Source organism: Protopterus annectens, chromosome 2.part2 (assembly GCF_019279795.1).
Source record: "Protopterus annectens isolate FY-2018-M chromosome 2.part2, PAN1.0, whole genome shotgun sequence".
Taxonomy (NCBI): domain Eukaryota; kingdom Metazoa; phylum Chordata; order Ceratodontiformes; family Protopteridae; genus Protopterus; species Protopterus annectens.
In genome coordinates this window covers 1,120,418,511-1,120,434,009 of record NC_056730.1, presented here as the reverse complement: position 1 = coordinate 1,120,434,009, position 15,499 = coordinate 1,120,418,511, and the positions used below count along the sequence as shown (strand labels likewise).

At 38.2% G+C, this 15,499-nt stretch overlaps 1 protein-coding gene and 1 non-coding gene across 3 annotated transcripts in view; both read right to left on the bottom strand.

Moving 5' to 3' along the window:
• FAM189A2 (family with sequence similarity 189 member A2) overlaps positions 1 to 15,499 on the bottom strand; it is a 1,031,909-nt gene that overhangs the window by 24,816 nt on the left and 991,594 nt on the right. For both annotated transcript variants that reach the window (XM_044064351.1, XM_044064352.1), the window contains exon 10: positions 3,085 to 3,374. In XM_044064351.1, the coding sequence (XP_043920286.1) occupies positions 3,085 to 3,374 (290 nt within the window). The remainder of the gene's footprint in view (positions 1 to 3,084; positions 3,375 to 15,499) is intronic.
• Positions 3,566 to 3,647, bottom strand: TRNAS-GCU. Its single transcript has one exon. It is a non-coding gene; the product is annotated as a tRNA-Ser (tRNA).

Here is a 15,499-nt window from a genome sequence, read left to right as displayed (position 1 = left end):
GGATTATGAAAGAAGTATAAATGGCAAACCCTTCAGCACAAACTATTTTTATAGTGGTAGTATTCTTTAGGTTCTAGGTGTTAAACTGAAATTTATAAGTCACGGTAAACAAAAGTAACTATTACATTTGTAATATTTTGTAAACAACTTACAATATCTCAGCATCAAGTTACACACAAACTGTCAGCAACATTTTATTCATCATGGTGAGGGCTTTCATATGAGGCTATGGAGTTCATTCTGTACCACTTGTTTGTTGAGATATTTATAAAACTGTGAAAACTATATCAATTTAAACTGTCATAAAAACAGCAGTTAATATCTCTTTACCTGCACTAGAGAGAGGTCAAATATTATGCAGTTGAGCTTGCTATTTTGTAAGTTTTAAGATGAAATCTTGTACATGGCATGTTTTTGAGTTATTGCTGCAAATATGAACAAACAATATGTGACACCTAGAGGCGTCAGTAGGAGTTAACTGCAGATTCACCAGATGTAATGAGTTAACCAATACATGGCTATCCTCTGTACAAATCCTGGATAAAAAAATAATCCCAATTCAGTGTTCTATTTTGTCTAAAAACTCTTTCTGTAAGTAATACTAGTTCTTCACATAAATTAGATCACTATAGTAAAACTATTCTCAAGTTGCATTTATGTCTCAATATCTATACTCTATTGTATCTCCTCTTACTACAGGCAATTAGTCAATGTAGATATCTATAAAAATTGCTCACCACCAAATGTTATTAATAATACCTGGTTTACACTCTATAAGTCACTCATTTTCCTGTTTTTTTTTAAGAATAATTTTCTTTCTTGTACTAGTCTATGCAACAATGACATTAATAATATTAACACAAATGTACTTTTAACCAATGTCATATGTTTGATAGAAATGTCAAGTCATGTATATGTAAACTTTGTATTTGTAATTATAATGACTATTAAATGTTAAATGTGGAGCTTTTCTCCCCAGGCTGCTGCTGAAAAAGGATTTTTGTCCAGTCAGACTTTCCCGGTAATCAAAAGTAAAATAAAATAAATAAAAAAAAATAAAATATAATGTAACCCCCTAAAGCTCATTGCACATACCTTAATATGCTGGGAGTTCAGTACTTCTCTGGTACAGTTTGCACCATTCTGTGCTACTATAAATATCTTATGAAACTTTTTTTGCCAAATGCAGGAGTGAAATATAAGAAAAAAAAGCTGTGGCACAATAAATTATTATTTATTGATTTAATATTTGTTGACTGGGAAAGTCCGACTATTTTCAGCTGAGGCCCAGGTTGAAATACTCCAGATGCATGTCTTTGAATGTGGGAGGCTACCGGAGTACTCAGAGGAAACCCACATGAATGCAGGGAGGACATGGAGACTCCACACAGAAGGCACTTCAGCCGAGAATCAAACCGGAGAACTTGTTGTTGTGAGGTGACTGCACCACTGCGCCCCCTGAAAGACATCAAGTACCATGCTCTTTTCATGATGAAAACAGAACCAATGGATATGCTGCAGATATGAGGGGACAGTCATTAACCATCTTGTTTTTATTATTCTTGAAGGGGTTACCATTGATAATAAGGAAGCTACCTAGGGGCAGTGATCACACTTGCTCTTTTTAGTATTACTGAGGGGATACCCTTTTATGAAATATAAAAAAATAAATCATTTACTTAACTACATTCATGTAACTGGCATGTCCTGTGGTGTGTTTTCATCATAAAAAGGTATTGTATCCTGTATCCAGTGCAGCAGTGTTTTCTTGCAAATTTTATTTACATCGTCAACAGAGTATATTGTAAGTTATTTAGTATGCCACAGACTGTTGCAAACTGCCACAATAATGTTACTGGACCCCTGCAAGTCTTTACAATGTACCTGGTGTGCAGTGGGACTTAACAAGATCTGTTACATTTCACCATTAAAAATGTTACATTTCACTATTAAAAAGTACCTTGTTTATAATGTTCATGTTAATAAACACATCTTCTCTGATCTGAACAAGCATGCTCAAAGAAAGCATGGCTTTTTGGCTGATTGTTCACATAAATTAGGGAAACACAGTGATACAGCCTTGCTCCATTCCTTATCATATTGTTATGTGTGGAGATAGACAATTAATACTTTCTCTGAAATGCCTCACCATTTTAGTGCTCCTGGTAACCAATAATAAATGTATAGAGGCTTCATCCTATCCACCTTATAGATGGACAGATGTTAGCCATCTAGCCACCATTTAAAGGTGGACACAGCAGCATCTTTTCCAGCATCACACCCACATGAAAGTGGATCGATAGATTCTTGTTCACGATCTGGCTAACAGGCCAAACCATTGTGCTTCTTTTGCTGTCATTAAAAATATATGACATTAATTAATTTTTTACTTTGATTTGAGAGGCTTGATTTTTTTTTTTTTTGTTGAAGTGCCCACGTCACCCCTCCCTCAATCTGATACCACAATGGATTATTTAGTTATGCATCTAATGAGTTTCATATTACTATCTGTAGTAAGGCTTATAAAATGTAATGTGTTCTGTTTACATTCTCTTTTTGTAAATTGTGATTGAAGGCAACTCTTAAACTTTTTTGCATATCCTTTGTAAATCTTTGTAAATTTTTTGTAATCTTTTTTGTACTATTGTTATGGAACTTTTCTCCTCAGGTCTCCACTAAAAATGGGCTACTTGCCCAGCCGGACACTACCCGGTTAACAAATGTAAAGTAAAATATAAATAAAATAAATAAATAAATAATGTAGGCCTTCCCAGTACAATATACATTTATAAGAGTAAAATGGGCAACTGCTATTGCCATTGAGTAGATAGATGCCCATTGATTGCCAAGATAGATTCTGGTCCTCCATGACTCTGAGCTGGATAAAGTGATGGGTTGATGTGAGGATGGATGGATGGATGGATGGATGGATGGATGGATGGATGGATGGATGGATGAATAATGAGTAACGGAATTATTATAAAAAATTATAATGTGCTGCTGTAACTCAAAGAGAGACTGGTAAGCAGATCTGGATTTTCAGCAGCATTTATGTATGTTACCAGTGACACCATGCATATTTACCTGCTCCAAGACATTAGCACTGAAAACGGCTTCATTCATATGCTCCTCATCAGATTTCAGGACAGTCTTGATATTTTCCACAAGTTCTTTCACATCAGGGGCCAGGCTGCAGGAAGACTGCTCTAGGAACCTCGCAACAATTAGCTTTGTGTCTCTGTATGACTTGTAATCAATCAGAGATCTGGGTCTTGATCTGCCAGCTCTTGCCTTTCCTCCTCTGCGCAGGGTGACAGTACCCAGTTCATGTTTCCATTCAGTCTGGGTTGCAGCTTCACAGCTCAGTAAGGGGGCTAAATGTAACAGACAAGAACAGACATTATTGTGAAATATTATTACAAGGAGGTGAGCAGGCACACACATACATAAATATATAATAACAAAGGGAATGGTATATGGAGGACATCACAGACTATACAATGAAGAACAAGCAAAGTACATTTTTTGTTAAGTAAAGGGCACCACTGAGAACAGCATCAAACACTGACAAGAGTGGGATTTGAACCCACACATGCAGAGCATAATGAATTAGCAGTCCACCACCTTAACCACCCAGCCATCTCATCTGCAGCAATTTAAAAGCTGACATGATACTAATGGCTTGGAATATGTTTAGCTAATCCATATAAGTCACCTTAGCGTTTGCCATTGTCACTATAAACTAATTCAATACAGCAATGGAAATAAACTTTGAAGTCCAGCATTATAAAGCAGTTTAACTTTTTTTTGTTTGTTTGCCTTCATGGTTTCAAATGCAGAGGGGAAAAAAGTAGTTGTGTGCAACAAATCAATGTGGGCATTAATAAAAAAAAAATAAACAAGATAACATGTATCTTAAATATTCTAATAAGCTAAATTATAATTCTACACTATTTCATGTTAAGTGCAAGTATATGGTTAATGTACCATGAAATAATTGAGGTATCAGTGATAATCAGACTTAATACAATGTCAGGCTGAGCAGCAAAGGGGAAGGCTGAAAATATGCACATCTTCTACTTCTCATTCCATGTTATACTAGTCAATGCTTTACATTAGAAAATGTACTTCTAAAGAAAACCCTACTGGTCACTCAGAATGCTGAAGGGGTACATTATTACACAAAGAGAACCTAATAAACATAGATATACAGTAATACACACACACACACACACGCACACACGCATGCTCGCTCGCGCATGCGCGCGCACACACACACGCACACACATATATTCTTATTCATTTAAAATTCATAACAGACCTAATAAATAGCAACAACTTTTTTATTCCTTAAAAAGTTATTCATTAATAATGCGGAGAGTGGAGACAATATAAAAATGTTGAAGTTTAAAAGTGACTTTTATACGTGTATTTCAGTGTACAATTAGAGACAGGGAAAAACCTTAAAAAGCTGAAACAGGTTATTATGAATATTCAGATAAGCCCTAACATTACAATACGTTCTGCACTCTCTGATCAGCCTCTAATGTGTTTAATTCTAGTAGCACACAGCACACACTTAGGAACCTGACATTTGAAATGAAAAGTGCAATATGAATATAAATACATTTATTTTTTGACGGTACACATGTGAAACAGTAATACACTGTAAAACACTAAAAACACTTAAACATACATTCTGCTTCATATGCATTCCTTTTTCATAACCATAGTTGCAAGTATCTTCACTAAGCACTTCATATAAAATAATTTCAGTCAAAATTAATACTCTTTGGCATGTTTTCAGTAATAAAAATCCAAGTTTAAAATAACTTTATTAATATTAGAGTGGAGATATCCATTACTACTTTATTTAAAAAGAGAATATTAAAAAGGTCCTCTTTAAAGGTGCCCATTGCCTCTACTTTACATTTTTACTTTAGCATACAATTATAATAGAACAAAATTTTCAAGAGATAAAGCAATGTATTAGGAAGATTCAAAAAAGCACTAGCATCTTCACGTTATCTGCAGTTCCTGATTGGGTTGTAATGTGAGTGTTTATTTAAAAGTCCATAACCCATTCCAGTATAAACTAAATTCCAAAGTGGCAACACAAAGTAAGGCAATAGTTAAGGTAAAATGAAGCAGTTTTGCTGAACAATTGTTAATATTCAGTCTTGCTCTACAGAAGCACTGGACTGGTTTGGCTTTTTTGCAGTATCAGAGCATAATCACCATGCTCCATGGACAACAAGGGTATATTAAATGTAACAATTTCATTGGCTGTTTGCATTCTGTGACCATTAGATTATCCCAGCCATTAACATGCTTGCAGAGCCTATTCATTAGAATCATTGAGTAACAGCAGCGATGGGAGTAATATATTACAGTAAGTAATATATTACTGTAATATATTACAATTTCTAGTAACTAGTAATATAACTAGTTACTTTTTTCAAAATGGTAACTAGTAATAGTAACGTATTACTTTTTGGAGTAACTAGTAACTTAAATGTGAGTTACTTTTAAGTTACCTTTGCTTAAACCAGTGGTTCTCAACATGGATGCTTCCTAAAGAGTGATGTAACTTCTGGGGTCCCTATATAGTATGGATAGTAATCAGATGTTAGGAGGTAATAGACACTTTGAAGTGGCAATTTGGATAAAAAATTACAACATAATACTGGCACAATTCATTGCATGTAGCATTCATAATAGATCATTAGAATTAGTCTGGAGCAAAATTGACTTAATTTTTCTTAACACTGCAAGGAGGTGAAAGCTAATGATGACCAGACTCCAGCCCTGCCCTGGTACTGTGGGACTCTCACCCACTAAAACATCTCCTAACACTGGGGCAATTCTAGCCTGCTAGAGATCATATCCTTACCTTGCAGTATAATAAATGGCATTGGTTCTCCATACCACCGTCAGCTGGAATCATACTCATCACTCATCATTTGAGCACCTGATGCCCCAACCTACTGCACCAAGCAGGACTCTTCAAGTGGATCTATGATCAACCAACTTTTGTCTTGACAATATTATGTTATGTTCTATTTAAAATTCTTTTCGGGTTGTGATTTTAAATTGCTGAAAATAGACAAAATGTGATAGGTTTTTATAGGTCCTGTGCTGCTGGCTGGTTTGGTTTAATTATTATCTGTGACTCTCTAGCTATAAAGACTAGTCGTCTTCTTCTCCTTTCAGCTGTGCCTGTTAGGGATCACCACAGTGGATCATCAGTCTGCAGAACAAGTGGCAGTGGAGTTTTACATTGTTGAATTGCCAGCCCAGCGCTTAACCTTCTTCAGAATGCACACGCATGCACACACTCACACCTAAAGCCAATTTAGAATGTCTAATCCACCTGTAGCATGTCTTGGGAATGTGGGACACCCTGAGGAAGCCCACTCAAACACAGGGAGTGTAGATCATAGTGTGTGTGTTGTACTTTTAAAGCCACTGTAGCTCATGGGGACATTCATAAAAAGTACTGAGCATGTGCAAGCAGAGTGCCATTTTGTGTAAGCAGCTGGAGTGAAAACATGTATGTGTGTAGCAGTCAGTCAGTTAGCTAGTTCATTTAAGTTTTATGTTCCAGTCATCCATCCTGATGTGTTTGTGTGTAATAAATATCTTAAATGAACATTCAGGCCTCGTCATCTTATTTGAATACATAAGACGAGTGACATGTTGTCATAATGGGATCTCACATCAAAACTTCTTAAAACCATGAGGCGCACAGTCAGAAATGGAGAAATATGCAAGAGTGTCTCAAACGACTCGCAAACAGGTCCGAAAATATTTCCAGGTTCTTAAACTCATTTAAATGATTTTTCCTTCAACAAATATAAAAGCATTCCAAACCAATTAATGAATAAACAAAATGTTCAAAATTGCGACATATTGAAAAAAGTACTTGAAATAATTACGAAAACATTTGAAACAATATCCGAATCATATAAAATGTTCAAAAAAGAAAAAAAAATATTTTTTTACAGTGTACTAATTATTTGCATTAACTAAAGATATTCAAAGTATCTAAAGTGTGCAAAGTGTTGGCAGTGTGTGCAGTATTACAGTACAGAGTCTGTTGTACAGCTGAATATAATTACAAGTACCTGGTGTGTTTTTGACACATATGGCATGGCAGAGGGATTTCACAGACCTGCTCTGCTTGTGTTTAATAATATTGCTGAAAACTGGAGAGTGAGCAAGAATATGATGTTTTCATACAGGCTGATTTTTTTTGATAAAGACGCACATACAAAACCATTTATTCTGCTAAATGTATCTGTGTCAGAAGCCATTGAGAGAGAACATTCATTTGTGCATGCACCTGCTGTTTATGCAGAAAAGGGGAAGACTGCCATATTGTGGTACACGCTGAAACGCAGGAAGACTCTGAGTGCTTAAAATGTCAAGTTAGAGAAATGTGCAACCCTCAAATGAATATTATAGTGGAAAGGCACTATTTTACACAAGAGATCAAAAGCCTAGTGAAACTTTTGCAGCATATATAACTGACTTGAGAAACAAGTCAAAAACGTCCATATTTGATTATCTGGGAGATGAGTTGATAAAAGATAAGCTTGTGTGTGGTGTTAATAATGATACAGTGATAAAGATTTTGCTTTGAGATAGTGATTAATGTTAAGCAAAACCACAGAGAGTTGGCAGATATATGAGCTTATAGAAAAGTACACAAATATGCTTACGAATGATAAGAACATGCTTGCAGCTTTTTCCAGCATGAATGTTGATAGTATGCAGCACACTATGGCTGACATTTGGACCCATCAGAATCATAGTTTCTTTGGTGTCATCACCCACTGGATCGACTGTAACACACTTCAAAGAAAGTCAGCTGCTTTGTCATGCTGCAGATTACAGGGAAGGCATACATATGATCTCATAGCATCAACTCTCGAGAGCATTCCCATCAAGTACAAGACAGATCAAAAGGTGTGTGCAACAATTACTGACAATGGCAGCAATTTTTTAAAGGCTTTCACTGTCTTCTCGGAATGTGAGAGATCTGAGACTACAAGCATTCTGTCCCAAGATGAGGATGATGATGGTGAAGTGATTTACAACAGCGTGACATCCATGCTGAATCAGTCAGGGCAAAGTGAGAACACCTATTCACTGCCTCCCCATCTGAGATGTGCAGCACACACATTGAATCTGAGATGTGCAGCACACACATTGAATCTGAGATGTGCAGCACACACATTGAATCTGAGATGTGCAGCACACACATTGCATCTAGTTGCTGTGCAAGATGCTGAATCTGCTTGTGATGATGCACAGTATAAAAAGATCATGCAAAGCACCCTGGCCAAATGCTATGCTGCTTGGAACAAGGCTAGTCACAGCACCCAGGCTGCTGAGGTGGCTCGAAATAAGTGTGATCTGGCATTGATTATTCCCAGTGCAACATGATGGAATCCCACTTTCTACACAATGGAGAGAATTCACCTCATTGCAACTCGGGGTGAGGACTTGCTAAATGAGATATGTGAACAGATTGGAACTGCCATCTTCGGGCCTGCAGAAATTACCTTTGTTGCTGAGTTTGTGCAAGCAATGCAGCCCATGGCAATGGCTCTGGACATCCTGCAGTCAGAGCAAAAATGCTTCATGGGAATCCTGATCCCCACCATTATGTGCCTGAAAAACAAGTTGTCTGAAGTCAGGCAGTCTGTGAAGCTTGTTGTGCTGCTAGCTGATGCTCTTCTTAAAGGCATTGAACCTCAGTTCAATCACCTTCTGGAGCATGACAAGCTCATTCTGGCTGGCATAGTGCATCCACAGATGCTCTTTGTGTTTCACTGTTGCAGTCATCACACTTGGGTTATCCTGCCAGGGGTAGCCCTCAGTCAGCCCAAATACCAGAGGCTTAGTATTTCTGCATCGGTTGCAGTCACTTCAGTACTGATGTCAGATCGTCAGTGGTATAAAAACAGGCAGTCGATGCCATTACATCAGTCTTTCTTGCTGAGGAGCCCAAAGCAGAAGCAGTTCGCACGAGTGCCGGTTGGCCGCTACCTGTGCTTTCATTTCCGAAATTGAAGTTGAAGTCTTCTAAAGCTAAGTACCCCATTGGGGATCCTTTTTTCTTGCTCTAACCAATGTCAGAAAAAGTTAACAATTGTCTCACCTGTGGAAAGCAAATACCACACCAAGATTTCCATTCTGCATCACCTGTTTAGGCCCAGACCACGATGAACCTCGCTGCCATTTTTGTACTTTGTTGAAGGCCTAAACTATTCATCTTTGGGCCCTTTTTGTAGCTAAATACTTTCATTCTCGATCTCTGTATTCTGAAATGGCTTCAGTAAGCCATCCAACTACCGATCTTCCAAAAAATGGAAGGATAAAAACAGAAACAGACTGCACAGGTCCAAAAACTGCCAACGATGCTTCCGTTAAGCTAGTCGCCAGTTCACCGGTACTCAGTGAGGCTCTTTCACAGCCCCTGATGCCCGCCTCGATGGATTCACAGGTCTCTACCGAGACCCATTCAGAGTATGCCGCGAGACTCTTCTTCGACTACGGAACCTGTGGATGTCTCTACCTTGGATGGGTCTGGAGCCGCTGTGCAGGCACCGGCTTCTGTGGAAGTTCTTTGCACTACCGATATTCGACACAAACCGACCACTTCTTTGCGTTTTCAATTCTTTCTCAAACTACCGAGTTTCTAAGGCCAAGAGTACGAGCTACGCCTAAAAATATGATGACCCTAACTCAAGACCCTGCTTCCTTGCCACAATCACAGATGCTTAAAATGGCAGAAGACCTTATCATGCTGATTAGGGGAAGCCAACCTTCCCCTGCTAAAAGAAAAAGAGACTTGTCCCCAGGAGCTTTATCTGCCCAGGAGTCCGATGACTCTCAGGTTTCTGATTATGAAGACATATCCTTATCTGCTTATGAGGATTCAGATGCAGAGGAATCCATTCCTTCTGCCTCCCCTCCAGAGGATTTTTCTTTTGGTGAAACCCTACATACTTTGAGAGAGCATTTCCATTAGGAATGCCAGGATTATCCTCAGTCCAAAAAGAGACTCAAGGAATTTTTAGATTTACCACAGCACAGACCCTCAGCTATCCCTCCTGTTCTGGATGTTGTGGATGTTGTCTTTATGGAATCCAGTCTAACTCCTGATACTTTAGCCCCTGCTCCAAGGAAACCTGACAGGTACTACAGAGTCCCTGACTCACACAAATTTCTTTTCAAAAATCAAACTGCTGACCCAGAGGTCATCTCCCAAGGGCCTAAAGGAATACAAGCAACTACAGCTAAGAATCCCACCCCTCCTGAGCTTTAGACAGATGGGGTAAAAAAGTATACACCTCTGCAACTCTTGCCATTAGAGCATTAAATTGTCAGTTCCACATGCTGAAATACCAGCAACATACTATGGAACTTATTAAGCAAAAATGATCTACCTTCCCTGACTGTGCAGAAAATAAAGAATTACAGGAGCTTATGCATTTTGCAATGCAAGTCAGCAAGCATACCCTGCAATGTGGGTTTAATGCCCTAAAAGCATCTTGCAAGGCAGCAGTCACAGGTTCTGTACTTAGAAAGCATGCCTAGCTTAAGGAGCAGACCTTGGCAGACCATGTCAAATCAAAATTATTGGACGCACCACTGAACAAGGACAATCTGTTTGGCAACAAAGCAGAAGAGTGATAGAAGTCTAAATCTCAAAATACACTCACTCGAGGCACTCCTTAAAATGGAGACCATCGATATCTGAGCAGTGACTGAGACCAGTTACTTGTCAGCTTTGCACCAGGGACAGAGGGCAAGGCCATATCAAAACAAACCATCTCCAAATGGATAGCACACTGTACCCATTTATGTTACAAGCACCATGGGAAACCACCCCCTCAGGGGGTCAGTACCCATTCCACTAGGGCAACTTTAATCTCTACAGCCTTTCTCAGAGGAGTCCCTACCAGGGACATTCTGGAAGCTGCAACTTGGAGTTCTGTTCGTACCTTCACCAAGCATTATCACCTGCCTATCTTTTCCAAATCCAGGGTGGGTTTTGCTACAGCAGTCCTGCAGGGCATGCTGCCAGCCCCATCTCTTCTTGACTGCCTCCACCCATTCTTCAGCTTTGGGAATCAACCCAAGTGTGATGACTGCAACAGTGAAACACGAAGAACGTAGTACAGTTATGTACACTTACCATAACTGTAGATGTTCGAGTGTATTCACTGTTGCAGTACTGGTTTCCTACCCTCCAACCCCAGTGGTGGCTGGTGACTTCAAATCACAGGGGGGCTGCAGGAGACAGCTGAATGGGTGGGGTCAAGGGGAAGTGGTGTGGTCAACCAGAAAGGGGAGGAGCTATGCACAAAACCAGAAAAAACTAACTTTAATTAAATACGCTGCCCTGGGTGGCAAACCATCATTATGAAAGTCCAATCAAGACAAAAATAAGTGTAGAAGAATAAAAATATTTCAATGCATTGGCTGCATGACAGCTTACTTAATATCTAGATGGAAACAAAAGGTTGTGAGGCATGAAAAAATAAATTACTTTTTAAATACATTACTGGATTGCCAGTCAAAATCAAGTATAAGAAAAACCAGAAGCACTCAACTCAAACCACTTCTCCTTGCACTGTAGTTCTAATTATAATATATTCAGCTTTATTAAAGTACCAAGTAACATGCTGAAAGTAGAAATCTATGTGATGACCCCACTTGTAAAAATGTTTCTTATCCAAAAAAGACCTGCTGCCTGACAACTTGTTTCATGGGGAAAACATGATAAAAGTAAAAAATGAAAAGCAAACAAGAAACAAGCTCAATATACATTGCTTAAAGGATTACTGTACAGGTTATGGACCACACATGATTGGCATTCTGTTTAGTTTACGGGTAAAGTCTGTAGAGATGACTGGAAGTCTCCAACAAGTGTAATGAGCTTTTAAAATAATGGAATCCTGTCCTTTAATACCCAAGGCTTATACATTATCTAGTCAAGTATTCTCTGCATGGCAACAACAGAAAGGCTTTCAATGTTGGCAATTCTTTAACAGTATGCTTATTAAAGCTTACTTGCATCTTACGATCTCAGACAAGCTTACCTTATGGTCATTAAAGCATTGCTACTTAAACACAGAGCAACAGGCACTTTGAGTAATAAGCATAAATCAACAGTACAAAAATATGACAGAAACCAGACCATTCTGCAAAATCAAGGACAGATGAAAAGCCACTGTAGTACTTATGCAGTGTGTCCTCCCCATCCAAGGTAGATACAACTACTCCTTGCCTTTCTTGGACACATCCAGAGTCACTACATGGGGGAGTGGGGTGCAACAAGCATGTCACAATTTGAAATCTCTCTGGCTGACTGTGATGGCCCTGACACATTTGTCATACCTCTCAACCTCAAGAGCAAGAAATCTGGACAAAGCCATACACAGAAGTGGGACAAAGGCCCCAAAATAAGGACAATTTTTAAATATTGCTCTAATAAACTTAGAAAGATAATAGCATAGGTCTTGCATTAGTATGAATTTTCTGAAGGGTATAAAATCTGAAACTCAAATGTCTGTCATTTTCTAACTTCAGTCTTTAGTGATTTGTCACTAATTTGCCAAAAAACACAATTTTATGAAAAATGGACCAAAAATGTGATGCAAAAATATAAAATAGACACACAATACAGCTGCTACCTGTCAAAGAAGGGACACTTTAATATTAGTCCTGCTACCTTGAGCAGCTGACAAAATAAAATAATCTACATGCATTTCAAGTAATCTATAACTTTGATTATTACAGTTATTTCTTAATTGTAAATCCTCCATGTTTTCTTCCAAAATTGCTATTTTGCGGAGGGATTATTAGGGGGAAGAGCAACATTTTGAGCCAAAAATTGGGGACAGTTGAGAGGTTGGCTATGCCTAATTCTATAAAGCAATTTATTTGCATGTACCTCTCAACCTGTTAGTGCAGTAAATCTGAACAAGGCCAAATATATTGGGGGCACATATAAACAGTACTAAAAATTGCTCTTGTATAAATTGAGACAGTTGATAGAACAGCTCTTACTTTAACATGCATTTTTCTGAAGGTTATGAAGTCTGAAACGTATTACTTAGTGACTTAATTCCTAAATGATTTGCCAGAAAACTACAAATTTTATGAAGAACAAACCAAAAATAAGAAGCAAAAATCTATTCATTCTTTGAAAATCTGGGCAGTTGGGAGGTATAGTTCAGCTGGGCCTGTCTGAGTTTGCTGCCCTTCCCCCCTGACAAAATAATGGTTGAATGGAGCCTCTGCAGCCATTCCAATGAACCATTACTTGGCTATTTCACTCCATTTACCATAAACACTAATGTGCATACTGCTTTACTTCTATGATGAGTTGGACTTAATTTGAAAGTTTTATTTTGTATTTTACAGCACAAACACTAAGTCATCTGTTAAACAAAGCAATGCAGTCTCACAATGAAAACTTAGCATTAAAACTTCTCTGCCCTTGAAACTCACATTCATTGAAATAGCATTGAAACCCACATTCAAAGAAAATACATTTTGCCAGTGGCAGATAAAGATTAATTTTGGGCTGTTTTCAAATCATAGGCCCCTTGCATATGAAACATACATGTGCTCTTTGATACACCTTCCTCATTGTACTAAAATTATATTCCTTGTACAATACAGTACACTTGTTAGAGGGTGTTTTAAATTTGTTTTGAACATTTTCCAGTAAGCAATGAAACAAACCATATGCACCCATAATGGCAAAACTGCCCAGTTGAGAACATTTATCATAAAAAGTCTACTCAGACTTCCACAGTCCACCATTATTAGTAAATATACACAATTCTACAGTCCACCATTATTAGTAAATATGCACAATTCCACAGTCCACCATTATTAGTAAATATGCACAATTCTACAGTCCACCATTATCAGTAAATATGCACAATTCTACAGTCCACCTTTATCAGTAAATATGCACAATTCTACAGTCCATTATCAGTAAATATGCACAATCTCTGAAGTAAGTCATCTAAATAATTCCACATTAAAGAAATCTGTAACTAATGAAGCGGTTGCTGCTAGCAATCACCTTTATATTTCATGGTTTCATCGAAAAATAAAGTGTCTGTTGCCCCTCAGGAATAAATTGCCTATATTACATTAAAAAATGATAAGCTAGTAATAATATTGCAAGAGGAAATGGATGGCAAACTGATAACAGACTCATAGTATCTTCACCAAGGAGAACATTCTCAGTACGGCAGTATCCACCCCTTGTGGGAGAAGAACCCACAGCCTTCTGCATCAAAAGCAAGTACACAACCTGTTGTGCTATAGTATTAACTAGGCAAAGCACTAAACTTCTATTCCCCTGCAGCTCTCAGCTCCTTGTAAAATCTACTCAATACTCAACTGCATCTCAACTTCGCAGCTCAAGAAAACTGGAAAAGGCCAAAATGTATTGGGGAGGGGGGTCAAAAGCCCAAAAACCAGGGACACATTAAACATTGCTTGTATAATCTTGGAAAGTTGCTAGAATAAAATGTTGTGTTGCCACCGTACATTTTACTGCCAAGGTCCCTGAGCAAAAAACAGTCAGAGTAACATACCACTACGCCACATCAGCTGCTTTGTAAAAGAGAGGAAGACTGAAACTGAAATGGCTATCATTTAGTGAATTCAGTTCTCACAATAGCTGACAACCTCTTAGTACAAAACACCTGGACAAACCCAGTAATGAGGGAATACAGCCCTCAAACATATTCAGTGAATTCAGTTCTTGCCATAGCTGTCAACCTTAGCACAAAAACCTGGACGAAGCCAATAATGGGGGAATACAGTCCCAAAAATAGGGACAAATTTAAAATATTCATCTTATAAACTTAGAAAATTGCTAGAAAAAAAGGTTGTGCTACTATGTATTCTGAAGAACATGAAGTTTGAAATTCAAATGCCGGTCAATTTTACTGCTGACAGAACAAAAACAATTTTCAGCAGAGACCCAGGGATTAATACTGCAGACACGTCTTTGTAAAATGACATGGCACCAGAGAAAATCCACACAAACACAGGGAGGAGATGCAGACTCCACACAGAAGGCACCCCAACCAAGAATCAAACCAGAAAACCTATAGCTGTGAGGCAACAATACTACCACTGCACCATCAAATACACAAGGAATTAAACTTTCAGAAACCTGAAGTCTGAAATTCAAATGCCTGTCAATTTTACTGCGGACAGAACAAAAACAATTTTCAGCAGAGACGCAGGGATTAATACTGCAGACACGTCTTTGTAAAATGACAGGGCACCAGAGCAAATCCACACAAACACAGGGAGGAGATGCAGACTCCACACAGAAGCCACCCCAACCAAGAATCAAACCGGAAAACCTATAGCTGTGAGGCAACAATACTACCACTGCACCATCAAATAGGCAAGGAATTAAACTTTCAGAAACCTGAAGTCT